The 16602-nt window shown below is 35.4% G+C and overlaps 1 protein-coding gene across 1 annotated transcript; it reads left to right on the top strand.

Annotated features, from left to right (window-relative positions):
- Positions 1 to 3508: 3508 nt before the first annotated feature.
- On the top strand, positions 3509 to 8941 carry LOC112765044 (uncharacterized). The gene is made up of 6 exons (XM_025810904.3): positions 3509 to 3866; positions 3983 to 4175; positions 4451 to 4537; positions 4849 to 5235; positions 6614 to 6776; positions 7775 to 8941. Exons 1-6 carry the CDS (start codon positions 3805 to 3807, stop codon positions 8581 to 8583), a joined length of 1701 nt encoding a protein of 566 aa, XP_025666689.1. The 5' UTR covers positions 3509 to 3804; the 3' UTR covers positions 8584 to 8941.
- The last annotated feature ends 7661 nt before the right edge of the window (positions 8942 to 16602 follow it).

The raw sequence follows: 16602 nt of genomic DNA, 5'->3' as shown, positions 1-16602 counted from the left end.
CCTCACCTACTTCATCCAACGTTTCTTCTGCATATTCGTGTCGTATTTGGGTTCGTCGCCGATACGTCGGCGCCGTCAAGCGAGTCGGTGCTTCATTGATACCTACCTTGTCCTGTGATTAGGGATGTTATTGGGGCAGGGCAGGGGCGGGGATGCCTCCCTGCTCCCCATCCCCGCCCTCAGATTTGCTTCTCATCCCCGTCCCCATTCCTTGCTGTGGGGGAATATTGCTTCCCATCCCCATTTTCCACGGAGCCCCATTTATCGCAGAGACTCCATTCTCCATCTACATAATAGTTCTAACTAATTATTAATTTTCATATAAATAGAGGTGTAAGTATCTATCTTATACAAAAACTGCAAGATTTTATACAAAAAGTCTAAATGACACGATAGTGACTTCTTTTGAAATAACGCAATGAGGGGATGCAATGATGAGCCAAAGGACAAAGCAGTGAACGAGGTGAGAAACACGGCAACAAAGAGGAGAATGGACACGGCGGCAGAGTTACGAAAATGAACGCCGCAAATAGAAATTACAATGCGGTAAGGGTGATGGCACGGTGAGGTGTGACGATGATGCAGTGAGAAGGGTGGCGAGGAGGTGGGTTATGCAAATAAAGATTAGGAGTTTTGGATTTCTATATGTGTGTATGTGAGAAATGACTAAAAAACATATATGAGAAATAAATTATAAAGGATAATTCAGGAAATTCATAAATTTCGGGAAATAGCGGAGACGGGGCGGGGATCCCCGCTCGGGTCTCCGCGCCTGTTTCGGGGGAATTTTGTCCCTCATCCCCATCCCCGCAGGAAAAATTCCCCACAATTGGATCTCCATTCGGATCCCCGTGTCTCGGGGAGTTTTGCCATCCCTACCCGTGATATTTTAATTGTGAAAATTTAAGTGCAGTTAACTTCACGTGAAATTGATAGTTGAGAATAGTTAAATAATTTAATTGATTTAACTAAATTTTTATTTAACGGCTCTAAATTATCAACTATATAAAAGTAACAAAACTTTGTTAGAGGTCTTAATACTCCATCAATCTTAAATCCTAAACAATAACGTTTTTTAAAGCCTTAATTTGAGTTAGAGGATTTACTGATCTACAAAGTCTTCTCTTTTCAAGTGTATGCATAACTGCTAGAAATACTATTGCATTCTGTGTCAAAGGGAAACATGCACCAAAACCAAAACACATTAAAGCAGACAGCGAAGACAGGCATTTTTTTTCTGGGTCGGATTGGGACACAAGCTAGCGACAAGTTTTCTTCAGAGTACAATGTTGGGCTGAATTTTTGGGATCCATGTTTTTCATCATGTGATTGTATAATTTAACCTACTGAGTTTTTCAAGACATAATAACATAGATAAAAAAAAAAAAAGGAGACAGATAGCATAATCAAAATCTAATTTTTTTTTCTAAAAAAAAAATCTAATTTATTTAACTAAATTGAGTTAGTCTTAAACTCTTATAGATAGTTCACTAATCTGCTTAATCAAGTGTTGGAAATTCGAATTTCGTTTTGTATATATAGCAAATTTTTAAATGAAGCTTCGATTTACGATAGATTAATTCTTAGTCGAGACTAAAAGATACTATAGAAAAAAAAATCTAATTAATTTTGTTTTCTTCTATGGATTGCTCTTATTAATTTATATTAAGATCACAAAAACACGACTGAGTATGAATTTGTTTTTGTGTACTTGCTTCATGATTCATGGACTCTTGATAACGAATTACCCTCAAGGAAGAGTTTGAATATGAAAATTAGTTATGACATCAAAATGAATTATAAGAAATTTTTGGGGTTAGTAATCTTTAGTGATTTTAATTATTATTTCACTAGTATAAGTATTAAATTGTTTTTAATAATATATTTTATTAATTTATATATGTAAAATTATAGTCACAAAAAAAATGTGTAAAACTATAGAGAATGTGAATGCAAATTGTGTTAACTCATGTGCAAACTCTGATAAACATAAGTATAAACTATAAAGTGTAAATTATATATTTTTTGTATGTAAATAATGACTAAATACTTGCTCAAAATGATAATATTTACTGGTTATGTAATATTACTGATTAATTATTTGTAAAGATAAAATATAAAAAATATTATCTGTACAAAAAAATTTAATTATCAAATTAGTCATAATATATTTATGTATAAATATATGTGTTATTTAATTTATTTTTAATATATATTTTATATTTTAATATATATTTTATCTAGATGATTGATTTAGTAATTAATTTTTAATTTTTAATATGCACATAATATAATTGATAAAATATATGTAAAAATAAAATTATATATTATACTTTCTTCCATTTTCGATAAGTATACGCTTATATTACATAAATAAAGCAATAAATTAGTTTTAATTTAAGTTCGAAATGGTGTGTTTAATTCTTATTTCTCTCTCTTGGTTGTTTTCCGGTTTGAATCTGTTTTTTTTTTCTTTTTATAATTGTGATTACTTAACTCCATTCATATCAATTATTTATTTATTTTTTTCAGTCAACTATGAGTGATGAAATCTATGAATAAGTGAACATATATAGAAAATTTTTAATACATCACTAATATTGTTGAAAAAAAAAAAACAATTATACCATCGTCTAATACACTAACTATTATTGCAGTCAATTATTTCATAAACATTTTAAGAATTCATTTAAGCTTTTAAATGATTGGTTTATAATACAAAATAAATTTATAGGATAATTTAAATTTAGAGAGTTTAAATTTAATATACCTACAGTATAAAATATTTTTGTTCATTCTTTTAAATGATGACTTAGGACGACAACACAAAGAATAGTTAATCTTTTTTATAATGCATTAATATTAAAATTTAAAGAGTAAATTATCATTTTTATCTCCAACGTTTGGAGTAAATCTTATTTGTGTCCCTAACGTTTAAATCGTCTTATTTGTATCCTAACGTTTATAAAAGTGATTCAATGTTATTCTGCCGTCAATTATACATCATGAACGCTTTAGTTTGAGTTTTAAAAATCTCTTCTTGAAGTTAGAATACAAATGTCTGGGATAGAATCGATGATCTACTCCAAAAAATAGCTTATCCTAAATATTGAAACTAATTCCTACAATATTTACATAATTCAAACACAAATAGTGGGTATAATATTAAAATCGAACACATCCAAGTGAGACCTAATTGAGAATGAATATATCAAAGTGAAAATAATTGAAAAATATAATCTGATTTATTAGTATAATTGATAGTAGGATAATATTGAATCACTTTTATAAATATTAAAGATACAAATAAGACGATTTAAACGTTAGAAACACAAATATGACTTACCCAAACGTTGGAGACAAAAACAATACTTTACTCAAATTTAAATTTAAATACGTAAAAAAAAATCTGACACATAATATATTCACTCAGCTTGAAAAGGGGTATAATGGTAATCAACAATAATCATGGTTTCTGTTTAATTTATCCCCGTTTCCCAAGCAGTGCAATCGCAATCGCAATCGCATGCTTCATAGCTTGCTACCAAAAAGTGCCAGCTGGCACACTCTGAATTCCGCTGTTCGCAATTTATATATAAACCCGAACAATAGGGGCGCGTGAGCTCCACCTCCTCAACGGTCTCACTCTGACACACTCTCCCTCCCTTCGCTTCCTTCTGCAACCTCTCTCTGCGGTTCTTCCCTCACCACACCACTACTCTCTCCTCTTTTTTCTTCTTCTTTTTTCTGTTTCTGTTTCACAGTAATAGGGTTTTAGGGTTCATCTTCTTCCCGCACATTTCAATGCCGGAGAAGTCCAGGAAGGTACCTTTCACGGAACAAGACTCAGCAAAGCTCCTAGAAAGGTATTATTATTTATTTCTTTATTTTGATTATTTTATTTTATGTTGTTATTTTAGTGATTTTTGCGGTGAAGTTTGAGCATGATTGCGGATTTTCTTCATCTGTTTTTATCTAGCAGGTATGATGCAACGACGGTGTTAACTTTGCTTCAGGAACTTGCGCACTATCCTCACGCGAAGATCGATTGGAATGAGTTGGTGAAGAATACATCAACTGGCATTTCCACCGCCAGAGAGTATCAGATGGTGTGGCGCCACTTGGCCTACCGTCATGCCCTTGCTGAAAATCTTGAAGATGGTGCTCAACCTCTGGTTTGTGATTTTAGTTATATTATTTAATTATAAAAAGAAAAAAATTTCTTGGGGTCATAAGATGAAATAATTAAGTACATTCACTAACAGGGATCAAGCTGTAACTATGGCAGTGGTTATAGTTGAATTTGTCAGGGACATGAATCTATAGTTACCACTTGCAGGAAATAAAAACTTGTCAATGCTTGTGCACATCATGCTAGTTCAGGCCTTCAGTTTCTCATTGATATGTTGTTACTAGCAATGGGTTAGTTGACTACCTCTGTTACTTACAGGATGATGATAGTGACCTAGAGTGCGAGCTGGAAGTATCGCCTCCAGTAAGTGCTGAAGCTGTGTCAGAGGCTGCAGCATGTATGAAGGTGAATATGCTGGCTCTTTACCACCCCCAGTTGTTAAATTCTATCCATCCAAGTGTCCTATGATTTTGCTCCAGCACATGGGTACACCTAGATGAATGATGTACCTGTACTAGGAACTTGGTATTGTTACATGTTTGGAACTCATGGATACTCATTGGTACAGAAATACAATTTGATTTATCTTTAAATGAAACAAACAGCTAATATCCATCCAAATTTTGTCTTATATTTTACCTCGAGTCTTATAAAAGTTCCATTTACTATTTCTTTAAATATAACCTGTGTGTTTCCACGAATTGTTTACCAATTAGGTAATGATTGCTTCTCGTACGCTGAGTGAATCAACCCCTAGTAGCTCAACGATTGAGGCTCCATTGACTATAACTGTTCCGGTTTGCCGTGGATCTGGAACTCCTAGTGGAAGTTCACAATCATCTAAATTGATGCAAGGGATGAATGTTATTTTTCCGGTTACTGTTCAGAGACAAACACTGCCAACTGCACCATCAACAGATGGTGTTGAGACCAAGGGATTAGGTGGTGGCAACATGGCTTCCAAAAGGAAGAGAAAAGCATGGTCAGAGGAAGAGGACATCCAGTTACGAGCAGCTGTTCAGAGATTTGGTGAAGGAAATTGGGCTAACATGGCCAAAGGAGATAACTTTCCTATTAAGAGAAGTCCTACTCAATTGGCTCAGGTGGTTTTTCAACCCTCAATATTTATGATTTATGGGACCTTTATCAACTCCTATCGTTTTTTTTAGTTTTTATTTTTTTGATAAGAAAAGGAAATTCATTAGTGGGGGAGAGATTATTTTCTTATGATTATGCATGGGACTATATCATTGATCCATGAATGGCAACTTGTTCAGCATTAGCCCCTGTAGTCAATAGCGTTGCAAATTGTCAATTTGTCCATCAGGGTGGTAAAGATAACGTTAAAAGAAAGATAAAAGAAGTCACCAGGGGTTATGTCATCCAAAACCATGTTCTCCAACTTTTCAGAACCATTTTCCCCCTCGTTTGTTATTGTTTTGTTTTCTACTTTGGGTAATGGTATTGTTGCTTGGTTGTCATGGAACAGCCTGCTTAGCAAATTTCGCAAATGGTGGAATTTAGTTTTTAATCCCTTTTTGATCCCGGAATTCTTCGTCGTTCACTCAATAATTTGTCTTTGACCTCACATATCACCAGGAATAATTGTTTGTATGTTCTTTATTATATTTGGATGGCATAGCCAGCCAGTTTCTCGAAATTCAAAACTTGAAGTTAAAATTATTCTGTGATCCCCGAGGTTTAAGTCCTGTGCATGTTCCTTGTTGTTAGTTAATTAAGAGCTACTCTCTTGTAGGTTGCTACTTCTAAGCATTCAATACTCTAATTATGAACATTATCAAAAATTCTTTTTTTTTATATGTAACAGCATTGCTTAATAAGCTAGAAACTTGCTTTAGGAATTATTTAAGGTAAATTTTGCAAGCTGATCTTATTCCTTGGCTATTGACAAATTGACCACTTGGTTTTTATTCAAAAAATGTTTTACATTTTACTAAAGTATGATTTCCTGATTTAGCAGCAAATATATATTGGCCAGCTCTATTATTGGGAGTGGGTTCTTTAGATTATTTCTGCAGCAAGTAGTGTCATGCATGTTGAAACTAATAATGTTTTATGTATAAATGGAGGATTGCTTATACGAAAGAGAACGTGAATTGTTGCACACACATAGTGCTTGTCTTGTTGTGGATGATGTGTTTGATTGGAATACAGTGACTGATGGCACTGAATGTTTAATCCGTTGTCATCTAGTCAGGTCAGGATGTCTGGGTATAACCCAGTTTTCCCGGGTTCAAATCCCGGCAACGGAGTTACATATACAACTATTTATAGTTGGACAAGTATAATAAGTGTAATGAATCTTTGTTTTAGATCCAGAAAAAAATATTATATTGAATAGATTTTCCTGTGCCGATTGTCTTTGTGAATATTTAATGTGATCGTAACGCATTTTACCTGTATTGACTAATTGTTGTCCACTTGTGCTACGTATTGTCATTCGTTCCCTGAATGTTGCAGAGGTGGAGCATTTTAAGAAAGAAAGATGGAACTGCCAATTCGGGAACCATCGTGACCAGCACAACTTATACTACTGCCGAACAACTGGCAACTCGTCATTCATTATCTTTAGCCCTTGATATGCCATTCAAGAAGTTAACTGCTCCTGGAACTGCTGATCAAGGTGATTCTCTTTAAGGCTTAACTTTGAAATATAGGAAAATGGTAATTGGTAATCATGCTGAACAACTTTCTATTATTTGTTTCTTAATTTTTATCCTTTTTGTCTTTGCACCCCTTGTCTTTAAGTCCTAATGAGCATCAGTTTCATGATTCTCAATGATGTCAATGATTGTGGATTTATTTAGTGCCGTTTCTGAGAAATGGATGTTTGTCATCGAGCTTTCCTCGAAAAGCAATCATGATAGTGGAAAGGTGTAGTACCTTGTTTTGCAGTGTGGTTTGGGCTTGTGCTTCTTTCAACTGCTTGTGGCATGATGCCCATATGATTTACCAATGCTGATTTTTTCTCCTAAAAACTGTTAACTAAATGAATGTATTGATTTATCGTTTCTTTTCCTCTAAATTATGTATGTTTTAGATTGTTTAAACTCATGTCATCTAGTATATCTATGGAATCTATCTAATATGAAATTGCAAATGCGGTCTACTTTGAATGAGAAAATTGGCATTGCTATCATATAGGTTTAACTTTCGTTTTTGGCATGAGCAGAATAGCTAAATAGCTCAAGTTGTTGTGCTCCTATGTTCTTTGGTTGTAAGCAACTGCTGCAAAATTAGCAAAATTCTTGGATAGAGGTGTCCTGCTTTTTTAAATTCTCTTCTTACTTAGGGCTCCCTTAAGCAGGAACAAATTGTCTTGTTCTCTTAAGGTGGAATTAATCCGTGTCATGTGTTTTGCCCTAATAATCGGTATTAAATACTAATTTCAAACTACTTTAGCAGCTGTGCTGATATCACTACTAACAAATTATGTGTCCACTACAGAGTACAGGTTACAAATTGTATCTTTTAAGTTGCTATATTTATTTATTTATAATTTAATTTTCTTTTTCCATGTTATTAACTTATAGAATTGCATTTCTCATGGGGTGAATAATATCGGCGTAATTCTTCTGAGTAATGTGTTACTTGAATAACTTCTGTTTTTTATGATTGCAGCTAAGACATCCTTAACAAGTAAAACTCAAGTGCAGCATAACGCTACAGCAACAACAATACAAAGTAGTTTACCACCACATCAGCAATCAATGCTCAGAGGTAATCCAACTCCAAATCCTGCATTGAAAGCTACTGCAGTTGCTGTTGGTGCCAGAGTTGTTTCTCAGTCAAACATTGCATCACAAATAAAGGTTGCACAAGCAAGAAATGCTGTGCCTGGAACAAGTATTTCATTGGCAAAACCATCCACTTCTGCTGGTATGTCTTCCGAATCGGAGGTACAAGCTCGCACTAGTTCAAGTGTTGCACATGTTCCCCCTCAGTCTGTACGCATTCCATCTCAGTCTGCACCTGCACCCTCCCAGTCAACTGCTCCTATCACATCTCCGTCATCGTGCTCTAGTACCGTTAAAGCCGCCTCTTCTACGGTGCCTGTATTGCCTGAGAAGGACAAACCCGTTACCCCTGTGGTTAACAAAGTTCCAATAAAGCAAGAAGTTAATACTACAGATGAATTGCGAAATTCAAAGCCTAGCCCGGCACCAAAAGAGATGGTTCAAAATGATGAGAAATCAACTCAAGACAAGAGCATGAATATTCCCGTTAAAGAGAGGGTTACTTCTCTTGTGGGAAGTACAAGAAAGGAGGAAGTAGCAGAAGATAAAGCAGTGCCAAAAAATCAAGTCAAGTCTGAAGATGATGGAAACAAGGGGAGCCATGATTTAGATAAAGAAAAGAGCAAAATTTCAATTAATGGAAGATCTCAGGATCAAAAGATGGATGAGAAGCAAGAAAATTTGCAGAACTAGCAACAGTTGGTTCGGTGGTTGACTGATTTAGCTTGTGCAAAGAATAGGTTTTCTTTCTTCTTCTTGTTGCTGTTCTATAGTATGCTGAGCTCTAACTTTTTAAGGTCGAAGTCAGCCTTAGGAATTTGTGGAAGATCACCTAATCACCTACAGCAAAATCTTGTAATATCCATAAGTCTTGTTTGATGGTAAATATATTTTAATTTCTCCTTTGTTATTTAATAAGAGAAAGTGGTAGAAAAAAGTTAGAGAGAATAAATGATTGTTAAAAAAAAAAGGGCTAAAACGTTAGAATATCAGAAACTGAAAACATTAGAACATAAATTTTAGTTACTTTTAACAGAAAATTTCTATCTGATTATTTTGTTTTATTTCCATTGCCAAGCTACAATGCATGTTCCACCACACCACCACCAACATCCATCGACTCACAAAGGAGGAAAATTTGATACGCATAAATTTTGTATTCGTAAGATTATATCGAACAAGATTATTATCATGGTAGAAGTATTCTATAAACGAAATGCGTTCTTGATTCATTTTTGGAACCTCGAAATTCATAAAGTTTTCCTGCAATGCTAAGCAAACAGATTTTAGGAAACAGTTATACTACATATACAAGTTTTTTTGGTAAATAAATCCAATTAAATTGGTTCAAACTCAACAAAAATTAACTTTAAATTAGAGAGCGTGTAAACATGCATTCTTGTAACTATTCACTAGCGCGAACGTTAATATGAGAAACGCTTCTTCTCCCTCGATCAAAATTGAAATGATCAAATTTCAAATGACGCTCAAAATCTTTGCGAAAACTCAAGAAAATCTCAAAGCCATGTTTCAAATTTTCACAAAAAAAAAAAAAAAACACAGAAATAGAAGACGAAAGATTATTGAATGTACTGTTCACTAATCGTCCAGTTTTTTCACTTTTCTCTTTCGCATTTTTGATCGCGAAACACTAGATGGTCATATTTCTGTTTATTTAGTAGATTCATTTTGTGTTTTTTCATTAAAGTAGATATTATTGTTCTCATTATATTGTTCATTTGGTGATAACATTGTTAGGTCGGTGTAAAAATATTACGTAGTGTTTCTGGTATAGTTTAACCTATATCAGCACGTGTTTGAAGGATTTGAATATGTTTTTATGCATGTTTGAGTGTTTGCATGTTTTGAACTGAGTTCGTATGTAGTAATCAGTAACAATTTTCGGTGTATTTTGTCTGAATTGATGTGCACTTGGTGTTGTCCTGTTTTTGTTGTAATTAGGCAACAAAATGTTGTTGTAGTGCTTCTGATGATATTTTGTGCATGTTTGAGTGATTTGCATTTTTTTTTGAGAAATTTTGTTCATGAATTTGTTGTAACTAGCCCATCGAAATTTGTTGTAGTGCTTTTGGTGTCGTTTTGTGCATGTTTGATTGAGTTGCATGTCTTTTTGAACTGACATTGTGTGATGCAATCAAGAAATAATAGCAGTGTATTTAGTTTGTATTTCGGTGTATTTTGTCTAAATTGAGGGGTACTTGGTATTGTGTTCTCTTTTTGTTGTAACTAGGCAATAGAATATTGTTGTGCTGCTTCTGATGTTATTTTGTGCATATTTGAGTGATTTGCATGTTTTTTTTTCATTTCTGAGGAATTTTGTTCATGAATTTGTTGTAACTAGCCCATAGAAATTTGTTGTAGTGTTTTTGGTGTCGTTTTGTGCATATTTGATTGAGTTGCATTCTTTTTTAACTGACATTGTGTGATGCAATCAAGAAATAATGGCGGTATATTTAGTTTGTATTTCGGTGTATTTTGTATGAATTGAGGTGCACTTGATGTTGTTATCCTCCTTTTATTGTAACTAGACAACAGAATGTTATTGTAGTATTTTTGATGTTATTTTGTACATGTTTGAGTAATTTGCATGTGTTTTTGTCCCTTTTTTAGGGATCTTGTTCATGGATTTGTTGTAACTAGCACATAGAATTTTGTTGTAGTGCTTCTGGTGTCATTTTGTGTATGTTTGGTTAAGTTGCTTGTCTTTTTGAACTGATGTTGTGTGATACAATCAAGAAATAATAGCGGTATATTTGATTTGTATTTCAGTATATTTCATGTTGTTTGTATTTCATGTGAATTGAGGTGCACTTGATGTTGTTGTTACCTATTAACCTAATAGACTGTATTTTCTGTTACTGTCCTAGTTTAATGTGTTATTTCATTTTTGTCTTTAGCTGGGATTGTGCAATATATGTGATGAAATGGCTGGAAATAACTGATCTGAAAAAATATCAAAAAGAAAAAATATGCATGAAAGAATTGGAAACAGGTAATTATCGTTAAAAATAGATAACTCTCTATTACTAAATTAACAGAGTATAATAAATAAATTTCTTTAAACTGTAGTTGAACACTTCAGAGTCGATTATGCTTCACTCATTCTCTTTGAGGAAATAAATCAACTGAGAGATAAAGTCATTCAAGAATCTGAAGCCATCAGACTCTCCAAGCCATCTGCTGCATTATTAAGTCCTTACTGTAAATTTTTATCAGGAGATATTGATAGTAGATAGTTTGAATATTGTAAATTGTTAAGAATTTTTATACTGATTGTCTACTGAATTGTCTATGCAATGTATAATTAAAATAAACACATACTTTGTATCTTTTTAAATATTCAATCCAAACTTTTCATAAAATTTCTTTGCAAATTTAAACTTCTATGAACCTGTCTATACTATATTGAAATCCTATTAATTTGAATGAATCCAAGTTAAAAAAAATACAGAAAAAGAAGAATAATGTCTGTAATACACCAAATTGCTACACCAAATGTACCAAAACTATTTAAATAAACACCGAGAATGCTTATAATTTTTTCTATAAATTTTCATCAGGAGATATAAAAATTGTGTAGGTTGAATCTCTACATTGCTTAACTTTTGAATTATATGTGTACTGTTTATTTCAATAAACAAATCTCTTAAAAAATTGAAAAAAACTAATTTAAAAACAAATAGTAACATGGTAAAATAGAACAAAATAAGAAAATATAAAAAGTAGACCTCATTTTCATAAAAAAAATTACATAAATTACATTGAAACTGTGTTATAAAACACTGAAATGCCTTTATATAAATACTAAAAAGTCTATCTTATTCTCTTGAATATCTAAACTGATAATTCATAATATGTCCATGATAATGGTTAGAATTTGACTGCATCACTGATCCACCATCTAAAAGGTTCAACTGCAAAAAGTAAATCATATATTAGCAACGTTCTTCAATATATGTATATAAATTCTTGCAGAATAATTTAATCCAGTTGAGGGATTTGTCTTCTGAGTTGGATATATATTCGGTTTTCATTTTTTCTCTTTGTTACATGTAATTAATTGGTTCTTAATTTCATTTTTTTATTTGTGTTCCGAATTTTCATAAAAAACCAGCAAATTTAGAATAATTTTTGTGGAATTTTTTAACCTCTTCAAACGTGTTAAAAGTTATCCCAACTGTTCCAGGGTTTACCTGAAACCGGATGATTGGGCTCGAATGAAAGGCCCAAATATTGGAGGAGGGTGGTCTCCGATTTGTCCACGTTTGGGAGCTGCCGTCCGAGTTGTACAAATGCATTTGAATAGGTGGGGGTGGTACTTGCAAGACACTCCGATGCCTAAGTCAACAAGGGGTTAAGCAGGTTTAGAGTATTGGAACTTAAATGTACCTGGTATTTATAGGAGATGAGCCAATAACCATTGTTGAAGTAGTTCCACTTCTGAGGGTGGATAACCGTCCCTTTATCTTAGGGTTGTTAGGATCTCTCTTCTAGAAGTGGGTGAGAGATTCTGGGAGGCGGTTACTCACTAAGTTAAGTGTGAGCTGCCTATTTCAATCTATTCCGACCTCTTAGAAGAGGTCAGATACGTGGATGAGGCCATTCTTCTTGATTGGGCCTTTTAACTTTACTGGGCATGGCTTATATTTTGGGTCAGGGTATGAACAGTGCCCCTACTCGAGTCCGATCGCTTTACCATGAGTTGGATTCAAGTATTGATAGAACTCGGGGATACTTAGGTCGATATTTTCTTCCCAAGTCAGAAAACTGACGTGATTTAGATTTTAAAACCGATGTGATTTCAATTTATCAATTGTCGTGTCTTATCAACCGTCGCGTCTGTTTGGCTTTTCGCAATTATATGTGGAGAGCAGTTACATTGGTAACGGCGTATTCTTTTAATAAGTGAGCCATTTTACAATTATTCCCCTAGTATCTTTACATTTTCCTCTTTTCTCTTTCTTTTCTTTCGCCTTCTCTAAAACTGTCGTTCTTTGTTCTTTTGCGCTTCCTTGTTTAAACCCTTTGGCTTTCGTTTGTTGGTGCTTCACAACGTTCGCCTCTCTGTTGCTGGGACTCCCTCCTTCGTTACTTCTTTGGAAAGTTTAGTTTCTCCTGGCCTATATCCCTTCTTCGTTTTTCCAGTATTCTTTTGTTCGTTAAATATACTGTATGCTTGAGAGGGAGATTTGGGTAGGTCTCTGTGGTACCTTCATTGTAAGAAACTTTAAAACTTTGTGTTTTTGTTGTGACTATTGGCTGTTTTCTGCTTTGTTTGGAGAGGACTGTTTTTTTTCGAACTTGTTTTTTATGATTTCTTTTCTTTGTGTGATGTAGGTATATCCCCTTATATATCTTTTCTTATTTCTAAGAAAATGTCTTCCCGAGTTTCTGAAGTTCTATTGAGATGGGTAGACCCCTCTGTCCTTTCTGAACATCCTATAGTAGATAGCGTCTTTATAACCGAAGTCCGCAAACACCATAGGATTTGTAGTTCTGATGCCGACGAAGTCAGATACGAAATAGTGGGCCCCGACCCAGAGGACCGAGTTTGTTGTGGGAGGATTAACGATTCTGATTCGCATTTTTTCTTTATGTACAACTGTCTGTTTACCCGTTTGGGGGTTGCCTTTCCTTTCTCTGATTTTGAGATAAAGGTGTTGTCCCATTGTAGGATAGCTCCTTCCCAGCTTCATCTCAATTCCTGGGGTTTCCTTAAAATTTATCAACTCGTCAGCCATGAACTCGGATTTCGATTTCTTTAAAAATCTTTTTCTATCTTTTTCATTTAACAAAGCTTTCCAGTGCTAAAAATAAGCAACAGTGGGTTTCCTTTTGAGCTATTCAAGGCTGGAAAGTTTTTTCTATTTTTGACGAGTCGTTCTACGACTTCAAGAATTTTTTTTTTCAAAATCCAAGCTGTTGAAGGTCATCATCCCTTTTTCTTGAATGAGAACAATGAACCCCGCTTCCCCTTGTACTGGGTAGAGACAGCCCCGTAGAAAAATACAACCTAGTAGACTTGGAAGAGGTAGAGGAGGCTGTGGTTGAGTTTTTCCGAGAGGCTTGGGGGCGGGCTCCAAATCGATTTCTTCTTGGATCTCCGAGCTTTGTCCGGGCTGAGCTAGGTAGCTTTTTTTTATTTTATAGGTGTTTTCGTATTCCTCCGATTTGTTCACCCGACTTGTATGCTAATTGTTTCTCATTTTCTCTTTCAGAAAAAATGAAAAGTGGGTCAAAGACAGCTTATCTTAAAGTGCAGGAGGCAAAAAGGAATGCACGCATCTGAGCTGCTCAGGCGCAAGAGGGCGGGACGTCGACTACTTCTTCTCCTCACAAGTTAGAAGCAGGGATGGCCTCTAAGTCGGTAAATCTTCCCACTCCTCCTCCTCCTCCTCCTCCTTTTGTGCCTACTTCTCCCGTTCTTCCCTCCTCGGATCCTATTTCCAAGAAGCGCAAGACCTCGGAAGCTGGTGCCTCTAATGTGGGCGACACCGGCTTTGATGGCTGGGGTGAAGTTCAGTAAGAAGCACATCATTTCCTAATGTTCTTTTGGCATGGATGATGCTTCTATCTGAACTCACCTCCAGGTCTTGATCCGGGGGAGAATTCGGACTTGCGAGGGTTTGCACTTCTCTTCTCGAGGAGTTGGAGAAGACTCCTTTGAGTACGACTCAGCATTCTTTGGAAAATCTCTAGGGGAGAATTGCCATGTATCAAGAAGATGAGAAGAGACTGCAGGAGGAGAATGCTCGGTTGAAGGAAGAACTCTCCCGGTCCCGGGAAAGAGAGAAGCAGTTAATGGGCTCCTGTGCAATGGCTGAGAGTTTGAAGGAGAAGGCTGAGCAGAATTACGTCAGTGTCTTTTCGGCCAATATTGACTTGAAAAAAGAGGTGGAACAACTTCGGGAGGGTTATCAGGACTTGGAAGACTCCATTGTTGAGGGCACTGAAGAGGTGTTTAGGGTGCTGAAATAACAGGTCGGAGTTATTGCTCCCGACTTGGACCTGTCACCCCTTCATCCTGACAAGGTTGTTGTCAATGGAGAGATAGTTTTTCCTCCTCGTCCTGAAACAGACTCTGAGTTGAAGACGGCGGGGCAACATATGATTGAATCCTCCCTCGTGAAGTCGATTTGCTAAGTTCTTCGGCAGCTCCCGAGGTGGTTCCAACTTCTGATGCCGAAGAGATCCCGCCAATCCCTCCAACTCCTGCAGCTGTACCGGTCTCCTTTCCTACCAATGACCCAAATCCTCTCCTTGGTCCAAAATGATAATGTTACTAAGGCCTGACTTATGGGTCTCTTTATGAACACTTTATGTATTTTTATTGATGGTTCCTGACACTTGGTCATTTTTAATAGTATCGTTAACAACAACTTTATCGTTTTTTGGTCCTTTTTTAATAGGACCTTTAACAAAGTAGCCGTTTTTTGTTCATGCGATGAAGCTTTTGTTGAATTATCTTTAGTTTGCGAGGCTTTTTGAAAAACCTTTACTGTTTTGGGCTTTACTTTTGCAAAGCTTTTGAGAAAGCTTTTACCAGATGATCTCTAAGTTATATGATTTCGCTATTATTCAGTGTAAGGCTTTTTGAGAAAGCTTTTGCCAGATGATCTCTAATCCAGTGCAAAGTTTTTGAGAAAACTTTTTGCTAAGCAATCTCTATTTTGGTAAGGCTTTTATGAGAACACCTTTACCTCCGATCCTCTAAGGGACTTTTGTATTTTTTGCTTTCCATTACTTTGTTCGCATACGTTCAACTTCGCTTTGCTTATTGAATCGTTTTCATAAATTAAGTTATTTTTGCGATGCATTTTGCTCTGCTCAGGGGCTTTCCGACTTGTAAGTCATTTGCCTTTTATGACCGAGTTGTTATGCTCGTCTTTTTACAACCTCTTTACACCGACTTGTACCTCGTCACTTTATTCTGTTGACCACATAGGTCGGACAACAGATTTTTGCGCTTTTTCGAGCTTAAGTCAGTGCGTATCGTAGTAATGGTAATGGAAATTCTAAAAAAGAAAATAATAAAGGGAGAGATATTATTATTAATGAAATGTAACTTTACAAGGATGCTTTGGATACTAAGGGAATAAATTTCATGCCTCTAGCCCTTGCTTTGATGTCTCGTTAAAACTCCCTTAAGGAAAAACCCTTTTTGGGAAAAAACCATAAAATCAAGAAAAAGAGTACATCAGGGAGCGAGGTTCGCTTCTAGCTATAATACTTTTTCATATTGCAAGCATGCCATGACCTGGGGAGCTCGGTTCCGCTCAGGTCAGACACTTTATAGTAACCTTTTTCCAGGACTTCAGTTATCTTGAGAGGTCCCTTCAAATTTGCAGCGAGCTTTCCTTTGCCTGACTTGTTTATCCCGATGTCATTCCGATTGAGAACTAAGTCGTTTGTGGCGAAGCTTCTTCGAATGACTTTTTGGTTATACCTTGTTGTCATCCTTTGCTTTAAGGTTGCTTGTCTTATTTGCGCTTGCTCTCGGACCTCTGGAAGTAGTTCGAGCTCTTCTTTTTGGGCTTGGATGTTGTTAACCTCATCATAGAATCTTACCTTTGGACTCTGCTCATTGATTTCTATTGGGATCATGGCTTCTACCCCATATGCAAGTCGGAAAGGAGTTTCACCGGTGGTTGAGTGAGGTGTAGTTTTATAAGCCTATAGTACTTGAGGGAG

The sequence above is a fragment of the Arachis hypogaea genome, chromosome 17 (assembly GCF_003086295.3).
Source record: "Arachis hypogaea cultivar Tifrunner chromosome 17, arahy.Tifrunner.gnm2.J5K5, whole genome shotgun sequence".
NCBI classification, from domain to species: domain Eukaryota; kingdom Viridiplantae; phylum Streptophyta; class Magnoliopsida; order Fabales; family Fabaceae; genus Arachis; species Arachis hypogaea.
Note: the sequence above shows the minus strand (reverse complement) of the source record. Positions and strands in the feature narration are given on the sequence as shown.

Coding starts and splice junctions, on each gene's coding strand:
- LOC112765044 (XM_025810904.3), top strand. CDS start 3,805: ATGCCGGAGAAGTCCAGGAAGGTACCTTTCACGGAACAAGACTCAGCA. Junction 4,176..4,450: donor AAGATGGTGCTCAACCTCTG/GTTTGTGATTTT, acceptor TGTTACTTACAG/GATGATGATAGTGACCTAGA. Junction 5,236..6,613: donor GTCCTACTCAATTGGCTCAG/GTGGTTTTTCAA, acceptor TGAATGTTGCAG/AGGTGGAGCATTTTAAGAAA.